At 33.5% G+C, this 15,592-nt stretch overlaps 1 protein-coding gene across 1 annotated transcript; it reads right to left on the bottom strand.

The window, feature by feature from the left end:
- Positions 1 to 7,657: 7,657 nt before the first annotated feature.
- LOC111290848 (uncharacterized) lies at positions 7,658 to 15,349 on the bottom strand. The gene is made up of 4 exons (XM_022882346.2): positions 14,041 to 15,349; positions 9,965 to 10,536; positions 9,660 to 9,879; positions 7,658 to 9,257 (listed from the first exon to the last, which is right to left on the bottom strand). Exons 1-4 carry the CDS (start codon positions 15,277 to 15,279, stop codon positions 7,908 to 7,910), a joined length of 3,381 nt encoding a protein of 1,126 aa, XP_022738081.2. The 5' UTR covers positions 15,280 to 15,349; the 3' UTR covers positions 7,658 to 7,907.
- Positions 15,350 to 15,592: the final 243 nt, after the last annotated feature.

Genomic DNA, 15,592 nt, shown 5'->3' with positions numbered 1-15,592 from the left:
AGCTATAAGAGGGAGCAATATTCATAACCTAGAAGACTATATCAAAAGTACATGGGTCAATTTGAATTAGTAGCTTGATAGCGCCTATTACTTCACAGTGAGTCCTATCAAAAGCCTTTTCTATCATGTAATGTGTCTCCATGTAAGATATGTTGACTAGCAATCTAGATAATGTAGTTATAGGCATGGCATTCAAAGAGGATCCATTATTAATAAACACTTTAGCTAGTGTATGATCCTTGTATCTTGTGGAGATATGTAAAGTCTTATCGTTGCCTCTACAACTAGGTGAAATCTCATCATCGCTAAACGATATAAAATTTTTCACTGTGATGTTTCCTACTATGTGATCAAGTTTCTTTATAGATATATTATAAGCTACATAAGCCTCATTGAGTACTTTGAGTAAGGCATTTCTATGAGCTCAAAATTCAACAATAATGAGAGCATAAAAATTTGAGCTAGTAAGTAATTCAATTGCTTCACCACACTATACTCACAGTGCTTAATAAGTTTTAAGAACTCATAAGCTTCTTTTTTCATAATCGAATTCTTATGTTTTCAGTTTATAAGTGGGGTCGAGCAAATTTCTTGATTGTTGGGTGGTCTATCTTCTTTTCTAAGCTTGTTTCTTTTTTTTTTTTTTTACTTTTCTTTTATGTGTTCTCTTAAGTGTTTTTAGGGTATAGCACTCTCCACTTCGAGTTATGCTCCCTACATTAGTTATGTTTGCTACACTTGCATCACAAGTCACATTGATGAAATTCATTGTCCAAACCTTGTGTTATGACATTACAATCATATTTTCAAAGGACTGTCTTATCAATTTTATACAGGAATGGGCTAAAGACCTCAATTATCACCTTTGGCATAGTTATACAAACTGGTTGAACAATTTTAACACTTGATTTCTTATCATAAAAGATAATGACAGGCTCAAAATTCAAACAAACTAGCTTATCAACCTTAACATGCTATTTCTCTTCATAAAAAATGGTAACAGGCTCAAAATTCATTCGGTAAAGCCTACTTTTGGATGAATCTTCTGTTATAACATTCACTAAATTCTTTCATGTTTCTCATAAAATTCAACTAGGAAAGAATCCATCATCTTCTATAACCCCTATCTAAAAGCTTCACAATCTTGAAGTGAATGACCAATTGCCCCTCTATGGAATTCACAAATTTGATTAGGATTATATGTAAAATTCTCATTTTCTATCTCTCTAGGTATTAGGTGAATCATATTGGTTTTCACTAGGGTAGCAAATATTTTATCCATATAGGTTTTGATCTCGCTTACTTCTCTTTTAATATTTTGAGTTGTCTCACTACTTAAAGCATTTACTGATCCCCCACCATGATTGAGTAATGGATTGGCCTTTACATTTATTCTGACTTTTGTTGAGAAATTCAAAATTTCATTATCAATCAAGCTTTGCACCTTACGTTTGAAAATTGTATAATTTTTCAGATAGTGGCCCTAAATCCCATAATGATAGCCATAAGAAGCTTTAGGATCATACCACTTCAGATATGGAGGTTTTAAAAGGTTTATGGGTTATCAAGCCACCAAGTGTTTTTGGAATAACTAAGAGAACGGTTTCATGTAAGTCATAAGAATTAGATCAAATTGTTGTTGCTCTTGATTATTTCAGGGTTTCTTTCGATAAAAGTCTATGGTGTTTGACTTAAGGAAAAGTCATGGTGGAGGTGCTCGAGGATGAAAATTGGTTTGAAAAGTAGGTATTTAGGTTTGCACTAGTTGGTAATGGTATGAATTTTAAGAAATGTTAGAAATGGTTAGGTAAGCAGGTTGGTATACAAGATATGAGTGGTATGGAGTAAAAGGTCTTGGTTTTGGTTTTTTAGTGCTGATAGCTTGCACTTTTACTTTTTTTTTTCTTGGGTGATCCTTTTTTTTTTTATCTAAAAACATCACCCCCTTTGATCTTTTCATTTTTAATGGTATTTTCTATTATCTCACCTGCAATTACCATATTAACAAAGTTTTTCATAGCATGATCAATGAGCCTGTTGTAGTATAGGGCTTGAACGGTATTGATGAATAGAATAGTTGTTTCCTTCTTGGTGAGAAAAATCTAAACTTGGATGGCAACATCTCGTCATCTATGGGAATATTTTTTAAAGTTTTCATTAGCGTTCTTTTCTATGTTTTACAAGGACAATCTATTTGGAGCCATGTTTGTGACATGGTTGTATTGAGTAATAAATTTTTTGCCCAAATCTTTCCATGAATGAATACGATTCCTATCTAATAGAATATACCATATAGTAGTTGATTCGATAACACTATCTTGAAAATAATAGATAAGCAACTTGTCATTATCTGTATACCCAGTTGTTTTTTAGCAAATATGGTGATATGTGCTAACGGGCATTTGATTCTATTATATTTTTTAAATTTTGGTACTTTAAACTTTAGTGAGATTACCAAATTTGGAACCAAACTGAGTTCACCCATATCAATTGTGTAAAAAACATTCACACCTTCAATAGCACATAGCCTTTCTTCCAAGAGATCTAATTTTTGTTGCTCATTTATATTTTCAAATTGTTCAAAAGTACTTTTTTTTAGTTTCTCCTATTCTCTTGGATCATCTAAATTTGGGATCATATTGGGATCAACATAACTTGCCCTAATGTTTAGACCAATATATCCTTGACTTTGTGGTTAAACCATGAAGGGAGGTAAATTAAACTAAGCATGTAATGCCTTTCAAGCTATGTCATTTGTGGATGCACTTATGAGAGGTTTGAGCATAGGGTGGAGTGAACCCTGGTGGATACAATGGATCTTCTTTATCACTAGTGTTTTCTTAGGCTTAGGGCTTTTTTTAGTGGTTACTTCTTCATCTACTCTTTTTCCCTTAGTCATTTTCCTTTTCATGTTTATCATTGTAGCCATTTTTTTTCGAGTTTCTTCTTGAGACCTAGTCATTTGTTCTATCAACTCTTGTTAAAACCTAATAATTTATTCTTACATATCAAACTGACTTTTCTCCATCCTTTTCATTTTAGATGCTTGCTCATTTTTCATGATTTTGACTTGTGAGCAAGTGTTGTAACGATGACGAGTAGTTTAATCTATGTTTCCTCATGGCCTGACTATCTTTACACTTGGTCAAGTTAAGGGAAACTTTTTGAGAATTGTTATTTTGAGGTCTTTTTCTTTTAGTCATGATGCATTTTTTAAAAAAAAATTTAACATCGGATGAAACACACATATGATGCATGAATGCATGAATGCAAAAGATGTGCTTGTTATGTATCCAATATTAAAAAGATTTTAAGTTTAAACTTGAACTACCACATCACAACATCTCATTACTTAAATTGCAATATTGCACTTTAAGTTTGCCATACTATCTTACTGAAGACTCCTTACATTCAAACCAGAATAATATTTTAATTTAAAAAAAAACCACCTTACATGCTTGTACTATTCATAAGTACTATCTAAAAAATTGGTCAAACGTTGGCTATGCTATCCTGGGTAGACTTCTTCCTTTACTTGTTTAGCTTCTTGGGCCATGTCTTTTGTTTTGAAGCTGACTTCTCTTATTTATTTCACTAAGCGAGTGATTTGAGATTCATTCATGAAACATTCTTCATTCTAATATTAGGCTTCGTTTGCTCTAAGTTTGAATCAATCTCGTTCTTCTCTTAAAACTTGAATCATTTTTCATTGATAGTGTATTTGTTTTTTCAAGTCATCCATGGGACCCTATAATATCTTTTTTTCTTCTACAGACTGACTAAGCTCTTTTTCCTTAGTCAACAAATTGGACTTAAGTTGTTTTGCATTCTTTCTTAATTCTTTAAGCTCAATGGCTATTGAAATGAAGAACTTATGCAAGTTTTCAAAAATATCTTTTCATTTTCTTTCAAGCCTTCGAAATTTGGCTTCACTCTCTTCAATTTTATCTTTCAATTCATTAATTTTATATTGACACCTCTTTTTTTCAAGCTGCCATATTTCTTTCTCTTCTTCAAATTTGTGCTTTATAATCTTCATATCTTCAGGACCTTTTCATGATGGGTGTTTTCTTGGTGGCACATCTCTCTGCTTTAGGACCAACTTGGCTTTTAATGTGTTGTCTCTTCTATATCAGATATTTAGGTGTGGCTTTGTCTATATACCTCCCATGATCCACTCTCTGGGTCTATTTTCATTCTTTGATAATCTTTTTCACCTTTCCAAGAAATCTTGGCTCCTTGAAAGAGAATTTCAATTTGCAAAGCCTATAAGTCATCGGAACAAACTACTCTAACCCCAATTGTTGACGAACCATTGTCAGAGCATAGATTATACCTCCCCACGGCCCTTAAAAGTGGAACCACAGCTTGTCACCACACTTGTACAACATGGCTTCTCATGGCATCCATGGAGCTCTCCATATAACCTAAACACTAGTGAGATTTTGCAACATCGATACCTACTCTTTCTTAAACTTTGATTCTGGCCACTCAACATTACAGAATTCTTTAATTGACTTGTTTTTATTACTATAAGTAGGATGAAATTTACCCATAGGATGTTGAAGATGACTTTTTGCCTAAATGCAGAGTAATTGTGCACACCCTATGAGTGTCCTCCTCTTCTTCGACAATGATTTAATGATCTAAAAGTTTCTACCAATATAGAAAAAACATGATTGATTTTGTTGTCCACCTACTCAAGGAAGTCAATGACTAATACCTTAATATACCTTAGGACTTTTAGAAAAATGATCAAGCCATAAATTGCCAAAGCTTCATTCTCATGCCTCATTCATCCTTTAAGTGTTTGATGATGTAATCACATAAGATTTTCCATGGGATACAATCACTTTTGCCTTTTGTTTGGATATATGAGTTCACATTCTGAGTGGGAACCTCCATCATATAGGCAAGTTTCTTTCGAGATTCGAGTTTTTGACCCAGTTAATAGATTTTATCTAGATTAAGGAGATGCAACCATAGAACGTAGTATACTATTTGATCGATAGGGTTATATCTATCTCGTTGAACATGAAACATCTACAAGTAGGGTCCCAAAACTAAAATAGAGCCTGTATTAACTAATTTTTCATAGGCATCTTAAGAAGTGAAGCAATGTGACCATATTTTTCCTTGAAAGCCATCTTTCTAGGAGTTGTTACTTGACGCCAAATCTCGACCATCTCAGAGATGTCATTTTGTTGAAGCCCCAATTTGATTTCTTCAAGCAAAGTTTCCTATTTAGATTCTTTCAAATAGTTTCCCATTTTGCTTTGGGCTTCTAATAATAAAATTATCACCATATTAGTCTCTTCACACACTGTGGGCTTCTAAGCTAAGAATATCATAATGGTGTTTTCGAAGTAAGATAAAAAATCTTCTAATTGATATTGGCACATTGACAAGCACATCTCATATGCAAATGTATATGTTGATACATGATAATGAAACAAAAATAAAGCAGAACAAATTAGGGTTAGTAACTGTATTAAAATGAATATTCCTTTATGTGTCCTAATTTAGGGTATAATTTACAAAAATGGTATGGCTCTATATAAGGTTGCTTTCGTAAGGTTCATTATATGCATGGTTTGGTTTTGAACAAAGGCTTAAAAAGATCCCAAAATAATCTTCATTGTTGTCCACTCTGAACTAGTAAGGCCCTTAATTCTCGCCTATAATAGGCTACCATTGGAAAGGGTTTAATTTAAATGAAAGTATTTCACTAGCCCAAGCAAAGGTGTTATAACCTCACGAAAATGTAAATACTTTATTTCATCCTACAAGGGACAGATTTGGGAGCTCAGGTATAGATCTCATGCATGAATACAAATGTGCACGTATGTGAGAAAATGTAACAATTATTAATTGAAATATAATCAACAACATAATTAGCAATAATATAAGACAAATAACATAATAAAACTAAATGAAACCATCAAATTTTTATTTATTTTTTCTTTTTTCTAATCTTATTTTTATTCTAAAGTGAGATAAAGAATTAAAATTAAATATCGAAAAAACCATAAAATCAAAGTTTGCATGACACATGTTTAATTTTTGGCTTGATTCTCTAGCATCTCCAATGAAGTTACCAAGCTGTCATAATGATTTTTCATTTGGAAGGACTTGATCGCTAAATTTGGTGAAAATTTTCAAAGTCACCACCAATCTTTTTTTTTTTTTGTAAGGTATAATTGGACATCCAAAATATTATCTTTTAATAAAAACCTTAAAATTAATTAAGATTTATTTAAAAGACACTTAAGTTTACGAAATCAAGGTTAGATTCGAAAGTACAATTACAAATGAGAAAAATATTAACACCCTCATATCACATGTTCAAATAATGGTACCAATTAAACATGTATAATCTTTTAATTTTGACAATATGATCTTTTTTATATTTAAATTTAATTTTTTAAAATTTATTTATGATAAAATATTTTTTTGTTGTGAAACTAGTATTATTATTATTTTTGTATTTTATAAATTCTCCAATACTTTGACGAAATTTATAAAAAATCATTATTTAGAAAAAATTTTGAAAAAAATTGACCATTCACAAAATTCTCAAAATTTTGCCATAGGATATTTTATTTATTTATTAAAACTAATTTTATTAAATTAATTTTAGAATTATTTCGACTCTTCGGTGAAATCTTAAAATATAATTTTGGTAATAATTGAAAGATTCATTTAATGAAATGTTTTTATCTTTTATTATTTATTGTTTCTTTTTTATTATTTAAATAAATATTTATTTAGTGAATAACTTTTTAGATTATCCAAACTTTTTGGTAAAATCCAGAAGTATTTTTTTTATTGTAATAATTAAGAGATTAATTTAAAAATATTTTTTTATATTGTTTATTATTTTTTATATTGTTTAAATAAATTATTATTCTAATAAAAATAATTTTTAGATTATCCCAATTCTGTAGTGAAATCCAAAAATTTATTTTTACTTGTAATAATTAAAAAAAAACCAAACTTTTTTAATTTTTTTAAAAAATTACATTTAAAAGATTAACTTAAACAATTCCTTAAAAGATTACAAAATTTTATTTTTCTTAAATAGTTATTTTTTAAAGATTTATGCATTTTTTTTTTATCAAATCTACATTTTATTTTAATTCTATTTTTTTTATTTATTTCTAAAAGAAAGAAAGAAAGAAAGAATGAATGAAATAATAATAATAATAATAATAATAATAATAATAATATTATTATTATTATTATTATTATTATGATCTAGTACAACATAATTAGCTAAATTCAATTAAAGTATTCGATTGAATTTCGAGTGGAATCGAAGATTGATTCGGATTTATTTTGACATAATATTTCATTCTTCATAAATAAAATAAGTGTCCAAAGATGTAATTTAATCATTTTTTAGAAACAATTCATTTAGAATGATTATGATACAAGTGAGATTTATTAAAATTTTATATGAATCCTATGCTTATAAATGATAAATCTTAAAACAATTTTTTTATTATAATTGAATAATTATAACATTATAATTAAAAAACTTGCAAGTGACATGCTCTCATTTTTTTGGCAACTAGACAGAATTCCCAAGAGCTCATTTGATGCAAAAAGTGCACAGGCTACAAACACTGCATCAAAAAAAGCTTCACAAAAGAAAGAAGGAAAGCATATAACATCTTGTTAAAAGGGTTAAATCCAGAACAAGCAGTCAATGAGTGGCTCGTGAGGTTACTCAGCGAGTCTCGATATAATTATTTGCCGTAAAAACTCTAATGTCACCCAAACAATTCTGGCAACCACGAGCATAGAAAAAGCCCGAAGGGAATGTTAGTGAAGTGAAAAACAACCCGATCTTTGACAACCACCTGAAAATTTTCAAACTACATTTGTACAAACCATCTATATGTCTAAATATATTTCAATCCAGAGATATATTGCTGTCTAGATATTATATATTGGGCCAGGGAATAAATCATTCCTAACAACCCCAAAACCCTAATCTTAATCAAATCCGTTATTATGATTGAAGGCAGATTGAGGGGCAATGTTAGCAGTGGCATCGAATCTGTCTGCTTTGTGAAACTCCACACGAACCTGTTGAATAGGATGTGGCTGGGGAATGTAAGGATCAGGAGGGCTAGATTCTTGACTGCAAAGAACCAACCAGGACCCCCAATTTCAATGCCCCACCCTGCATTTCCATGCCAGATATCTTCCCATATGCTATATAGTGTGGTCAAGACCAAATAGACTGATATGGCCACTGTAACAGGGAAATATCTCTGTTTGTCCCCAAATCCAGCAACAAAATCAGAGTCCTGGTTGAGCAGCAGTAATATAGGAGCCAGAAAGAATATTGCCTTATTTGAGCCACCAGTGAGATTAACATTTAGGATCAGGCATATAGCAAAGCACATCACAGTAGCAACATTACCAACTGCAGGCATCCATGCCCCCTCAGCAGCCATCCGTTTAATTGTGAAGGTCGGCACAGCAGAGGCCCGACGTTGTTGCATGAACCTCATTCGTGGAGGGAAACCTGCAGAATTGCTTTGACCAGATTGATTCTGCCTAACTGCACCCCTCTCAAGAGCCTTTTCCCTTATAAGTGAGGCAAGTTCGAATTTTATTTCCAAAGCTATAAGCATAAAGATTGCCGCATACAGACCAAGAAGAGATGTCCTTGCCCCCTCAACAGCCAGTAGGGTAGTAAGCTTCCTGTCATCCTCTCCAATTCCCCCGAATTCATTATCTCTGAGGAAGCTTTTAATTCTCACTTGACCTTCTAATAGGTATGTTACGGGAAATAGAGCCACAAGGAGGGCAAACACCCATGGTAGGAGCTTTGTGCTAGAAGCAGATGGAAAATGGGTGAATACCACAAAAACAGATCCACAAACCATTGTTACAATGATAAGGGCATGAAGGACAGCAGCCTGCAGGAAAAACTCAGCAGATATGTAACCACCAAGAGCAATACCCATTGCAATGGAGTAAAATGCTCTCATCTCTACAATGTACTTAATGGGTATAACAGATGTCACAGCAGCTAAAGTGAGAAGAATTGCCAATATAAGCAGCCAAGATGGCCAAGTTGGTTTTGATGCCATGAAGCCATATATGGAAATATCATCAGCAGATTGACGTGCAGCTTTGATTACATCAGATCGATAAGTCCATGACAATGGAATTGGTGGCTGCATTAGGATAAACAGGAGACCTGTTGCCACCACCAATACAATGCATCTCTTTGCAGACTGCACAAGCAAGACAAAAAAAGAGTATAATCAATGTAAGAACATTTTCTGTGAAGAAACAAAATACGTTGTCAGACATTATTTAAATACATTTGAAGCACAAAACAACCATCATTATCAGGAATCAACAAAGCACCACATCAACTGCTATATTCAACTCAACAAGATAAAGGCATGTGCCGAATAGTTTACTTTCCCTGCTCAGTTATTAGTTAGTAGCTTGTTCTTTTAGAGTTTTAAGAGGAGAGAAGTTATTGGAAGCACGATTCAGTCGTTAAACAACTCCTTTCCTAATTAACACGAAACAAGATGGTTTTTTATGGATAACAACATAAAAGGATATTTCATGACAAACAATAACTTAAACAATAAATGCAAAAGCAACAGAAAATGTATCCATACCATGACATGAGAGAAATGCAGAGCAACTATAGGTACACAAGCCAATCCTGTCAAAAGAATACAAAAGCCTAGAAGTAAACCATCAGATGGAGATCTACCATTCCACCATTGTAATGCTTCAAAAATTGTTTCACGGCAAAACCAGACTGACAATGCAACCACAGCAGCATGTGCATAGCCTTGCCAGGCTTTCATCCTTGATGCTGTTCTTGACTTATCCCTACAAAGTTTATAAAGTGAAAAAAAAAAAAAATTGATTTCATCTAAATTTAAGAATTAAAGAGAAAGAGAGAGAGAGTGCCTACCTGTAAAGAAGCAATGGAGGCGAAATAGCCAATAAAAGGACAGCTGACACCCACACAACAGATTTTGATGTAATAAACAACATAGTCAACTTTGAGGAATACAGACAAGTCAAAATCCATACTGCCTTGGGTCCAATTTGATGATCCACAGATAGTCTTCTCACTAGCGCAAAGCCAATCAATGTTGTTAGGATGACCATGTAGCTTGGATACATTACATCATCATCCAATCCATAATAGTATATGCTTGAGTAACTGAAAAACCGATTCTCAATGTGGCATAGCAGCAATGCATGGCTGATCAAACCAACTTCAGTCAAAAAATGAAGTTTTGACGGAAGAAGGGCTAAACCTGGAACAGCAATGGCTAGAACAACATCCGCAACAATAAGTTTACAAAAGGATTTTAGGGACATGCCTGCCAACCATATATTTAGATCCCAGAAATTATGCAGCACAAACCACATGACCATCAAGCTGCCAAGCACAACGAAGGCAAAATACGATGGAAGGCTCTTCTTTGTAAAGAAACAAGCCAAGTAAAAGCCAGCAACTGAAGGTAATGGAATAAACTGCAAAATAAAGTAGAAATACTACTAAAACTTCTGAACATTAAAATAAGAGTTCGTTTCTTTTCTGTCCCTTCTTTTGATAAAAAACCATTATATAAACAGCACAAGCTAAGAATAGCAATTATTAAAGAGATCCAAATATTTGTAGTAAACTCAGCATGCAATACTATGCAGCACATTTTTTATTTTGAAAAGCAAGTTTTATTGATAATATGAAGTTGAAATACAAACTTCAACAAAAAGAGATCCCAAAGCATAGCCAATTCTGGTAAACCATACCTTACAAATGAATAATTGAAGTCTAATGAGGCTAAAACAATCAGATAACAAGAAGATAGCCCATCCTAGGCATTTGTAAAGCATCCGTAAAGCATATACAACAACTCATTAAAAAAGCACATAGTCTTTGCAACTATACCCAAGAAAAGCAGCCAACTTCATCTTCAATATCAGCTATTATGCCTCACAGTTAATGAAACAAGAACCAAGCTCAAAGGAGTCACCATTCTAGAATCAAATCCAAGCTACCAAATTTTCAGTGTGATTCACTCCAGCCTTGCAAGCTCATTTGCAAGCCAACACTATATGGTGAATTGAACCTCATTTATCAGAACACAATGAAAAAAGAATAAGAAAAGTGGTTGCTCTCACTTTCACGTCAACTTAACATGGTAGGTCAACCTATGGTTCAAAAAAAGGCCCCAAGGATGCTTGAAGAATGATACCAAGTACATTCCATAAATGCTCTAGGAAGTCAATCTTCTTCCTTCAATTACATCTTGTTGCCAACAACCTTTGAAAGTACTTAGGTTTTAGCTACATTTGCTGCACTCCCCCATAAATTTAATAGGCAAGCCAATGAGAATATTGTTGAAAAAAGCACAGGAATGATCTACAATCTAGGAGCATTCAAACAGACATGGGCAAAGCAGGATTTAGACACGAGATGGACACCTTGATATGGCAATTTTCAAAAAATTAGCATAAGACATGACGGGATACAACTAACAAATAACAAATATATATTAATTAAGTTTATTGATTTTGAACGAAAATCTAACCAACATGCACTAAAATTCTTTCAAAATATAAAAAATTCACAAAAATATTTAGTTATTACAAAATTTTAAGGTAATTTCATTGGTATATTGGATTATATAAATAAATGTGGCCCAATAATTTTATAAGCTCAAAAGTAATTGCCCAATAAGATTTTGAGCCATCCAATCAATTATCCATTTGAACCAAGCCCAAAATAAACTATACCCTAGGGCCATCCAAGTTATAAACACATTTTTCTTTTAAACCATGTGGAGGTTGGTTGTCTTGTTGAACAAAGCAAAAGCTCATCTCCTTCCACTTCTTCTTAGGATCATCCTCCCACCAACTTTTCCTCATTAAATGGAGTCTCACGCGGTTAGATTGGCACCTTTTGAGGCCAAAAGAAAAGAAAGATTGTTTTGTTCTCAATGTTTCCCTCTCTACTCTTATTTCTCTACTCAATAAACAATGACAAAAACCTTCTATACCTTCATCGCCAGCAGCAAGAACATTTTGCCCCTTTATTGCCATGTCCACACCATATCATCCTTGTGTCCATGACGTGTCCGAAATAACAATTTTGCTTTTAACCCTTTTTACATATTAGGTGGTATCCAACATGCATCCAACCATTTTGAATGCGTGTTCGTATTGAACATCTATCCAACATGAATACATGAAGGTTGGAGCCATGTCGATACTTCATAGTCTACTATCAATGAATAGCTTACTCAACCAGCCAACAACCCTAGGCATGAAAAGCATTGATATCGCTAATTGTACATCTAACTATTATACATTTTGAAATCAAACATGGGAATTAGGGTGCTAAAGAAATCTCTAAAATAAAACTATTTTATTCTTCTATATTTTTCTTATTACAATGCTAGAATTACATGAAAATATATAGGCTAAAGACTGAATATTCTCAACCTTAAAATCCAAGATTTCCATGATTGAAATAGTTAATCAAATGAGAAATTTATTCTCTACACATAATAGGAAAATATCTAATGGTTTTGGTATAATTACCCAAATCACTCCTTATTCTAAAAATAAGAAACTTAACTAAAATAGATAAAGTCAACTAATCAAGTAATAATGAAGATTAGATTTCCATAGGTGCATACGATTTAGTTAAATTTCATACAAATGTTCAAAAGATTTAAACCAATCTGCACTATTCAGTTTTTTATATCACAAACCAAATCCGAATGCACCTATATAAAAATTGAACAGAAAAGAACCGAAAATCTCGATTCAATTTCGATTAAAATCTAAATCTTTTTATAAAGAATTTCCTTCTAAATTCTTCTTTGAGGAAACGAAACACCTTACTCAAATTCAAAAAAAAATAATAAGAAGAATTCAAACCTTAAATTAAATATTGAGAATAATATAAAAGCAAAGAAGAGATTTGCAATAAAAAAAAAAAAAGAAAAGAAAATATAGATATGTCTAGATCTCTCACATATTCATAACAAATCTAGATCTTTACATCTAAGTTGTAGAGTGACAAAAACAAGAACAAACTTGAAAAAAAAAATTGATGAGAAAAAATAAAAAAGAAAGAAGAACAAAGAGAGTGTGATCAGAAGAAACTGTAACTGCTGTGATAATATGAAATTGAATAAGGAAGTAGACAGAATAAAAGACAAATATTAATTGTCTTGAAACAGGAAGTGTTCATTTGATACTAAATATATTTTTAGTCAAAACAGCTCTCCATTTTGATGATGATGATGTTGATGATGATGATGAGTGAATGACAGAATTTTGAAGTCTTTATGCTTTGGATAATGCAATTCACATGACAGGAAACAATAAATTACCATTAAATAATAGTTTACGGTAAGCAGCCTTTGGAGTTTTCAAGGGAAGGTTTTTTCTTTCTTTGATTTTTATGAATTTTTTTTTTAATTATTCATGTAACCTGCGGCTCAGTTTGAGTGAAATCCAGAACCAAACCACATACTTTGGTTATTTATTTTTAAAAACCAAAACTGAATTTATTTATATAAAAACCCGAACTAAATCAAACCGAGGGACATCGGATTGATTCGGTTTTCGATTTATTTGCTCAGCCCTAATGGGAACCAGTTCCTTTTCATTCTCCATTACCTAGCTACCGCTGTCATACAAACTTTGCACCATAGGCACATGGAATCTTGCCTTTTAGCTAGCAACAATGTTAGTAGCTAATTTTGCTCTATAACTAACCACATGTTCAAATCACTTCGGTGGGTTGACAGTCACTTTTGATGTTACTGATGGCTAGAGCCAAATTTAGTAGGTTTTTCATAAATTTGACCTATGCAATTATATTTACATATATGTACACAGGAATAACCAACACATTTATATGCACAAGGTATAAATTTCAAAGAATACATTTCCAGAAAGGCACAGAACAGTCATCAAGTGAATTCATTTCAAAAAAGGCAAAGAAAGAAACAAACATACCAGTATTGGAAATCCAACCACAATCGCCCCAGCAGCACTGACAACAACAGCCAAAGAAGTGAAGGCCAAAGAGCTAAATGCATTGGATATCATTCCCAGTGCATAAGAACCAGCTCCAGCAGCCCCTCCAAGCATGGTAGTGGTCACAAGAAGATAATTCATAGGTGGTGGCACCTGAATGTACCTCCCAAACGAACGAAATACAACTCTAATCTCAAGGCAAATCACAACAACAACCAATGCAATTGCACCATTCACCAATTGTATGCTACGCAGCTGGTGGGCATTTTTCGTGACCCACCACAGTGCCCCTCTTGTTGAAGCATATAATTGGAACAAGAAAGGAATAAAAAAAAGAAGAAGCAAATCACTGACAGAAGCAGCCGACGAGAACATCACCGAGTAATGCGAAGCGATATGGAAAATGAGAGGAAAAAACAGTAAATTCAAAGTATGGAGACAACTCTCGAGTGGACCAAGAATCAAATTATCATCAGGAACTTCTCCACCGTGATACTTTACTTCTTGTTTGGTTTTAAAAGAAGAAACTCTAGGAATCGCAAAAACCCAATAGAAAACACAATTGAAAGCCATTAGATAGTAAGACGCATTGTTCATACCTACAGCAGAGATGGTAGCCCAAGTGAAGATGGAAGAAGCGGCAAAAGGTACGCAGGCAAAGAGGAGCCGCTCCAAAGCTAGGACTATCGAAGGGTTTTCAATTTGAATCCACTTGAACTGAAGCGAAGCCCAGACGCCTATGAGGAAGTTGGTTTCGGCGCCGAGAAAGGCAGCGAGGATAGAGAGAGGACGGGAATTGAAGGAGTAGTAAAGAGACGCGCTGAAGAAGAAAGCGATCTGTGCGGCAAGGAGAGAGAACCAAACGCCGAAGAAAGCGCCGGATTTGAAGTTCAGCGAATCGATGATGTAAGCGATCATAAGTCCTAGGGTTAGGGTTGCGACGACGGGTGTCCCGCCAAGGTCGAGAAGGAAAGCGGCGCATGGGACGAGAGCGATGCTGAGACGGGCGTTGTGGGCGAAAGAGGAAGGAGAGAACCGGGATCGAGAAGAAGAAGAAGAAGGGGAGGATAAGTTGGAGGTGATATTGATGTTGGGGTTGGGGTCTGGTTCGGAGGAGTAACGGGAAGAGGCATTGTTGAAGGAAGACAAAGAAGGGGCGCTTATCGACGATGAGATGTAGGGTCGGAAGGAGCGGGATTGGAGCTCCGGCGGCATCATTTTCGCCGGAATTTGGGGGGATATTGAGTATGGTCTGAAATCTGATCTATGAATAAGATTGGGCTGCGTTAAGGGCACACTGAAGAAAATGAAGGGTATAAGAAAGAAGAGACAGCTCACACTTACACTGTGGTTAATTTCTTTTTTTGTGTTTGGATTATGAATTAGCTTGTGAACATTATTCTTAACACTGGAACATTATCCGTCCAAAGTGAATTCACAATTGTAAATCGGACAGGAATTTACTTTACTGTTGCCAACATAAATTAAATATATATACTTATATATTTAGTATAGTATCAAAATTTAAAAA

This window comes from Durio zibethinus, chromosome 16 (assembly GCF_047325235.1).
Source record: "Durio zibethinus cultivar Kanyao isolate XHJ-2024 chromosome 16, ASM4732523v1, whole genome shotgun sequence".
NCBI classification, from domain to species: Eukaryota; Viridiplantae; Streptophyta; class Magnoliopsida; order Malvales; family Malvaceae; genus Durio; species Durio zibethinus.
Note: the sequence above shows the minus strand (reverse complement) of the source record. Positions and strands in the feature narration are given on the sequence as shown.

Excerpts from the sequence above, each read along its gene's own strand:
- LOC111290848 (XM_022882346.2), bottom strand. The coding sequence starts at position 15,279 with ATGATGCCGCCGGAGCTCCAATCCCGCTCCTTCCGACCCTACATCTCA. Across the intron at positions 10,537-14,040 it reads TGGTTGGATTTCCAATACTG|TTTATTCCATTACCTTCAGT; the intron begins GTATGTTTGTTT and ends TTTATTTTGCAG. Across the intron at positions 9,880-9,964 it reads CCTCCATTGCTTCTTTACAG|GGATAAGTCAAGAACAGCAT; the intron begins GTAGGCACTCTC and ends TAAACTTTGTAG.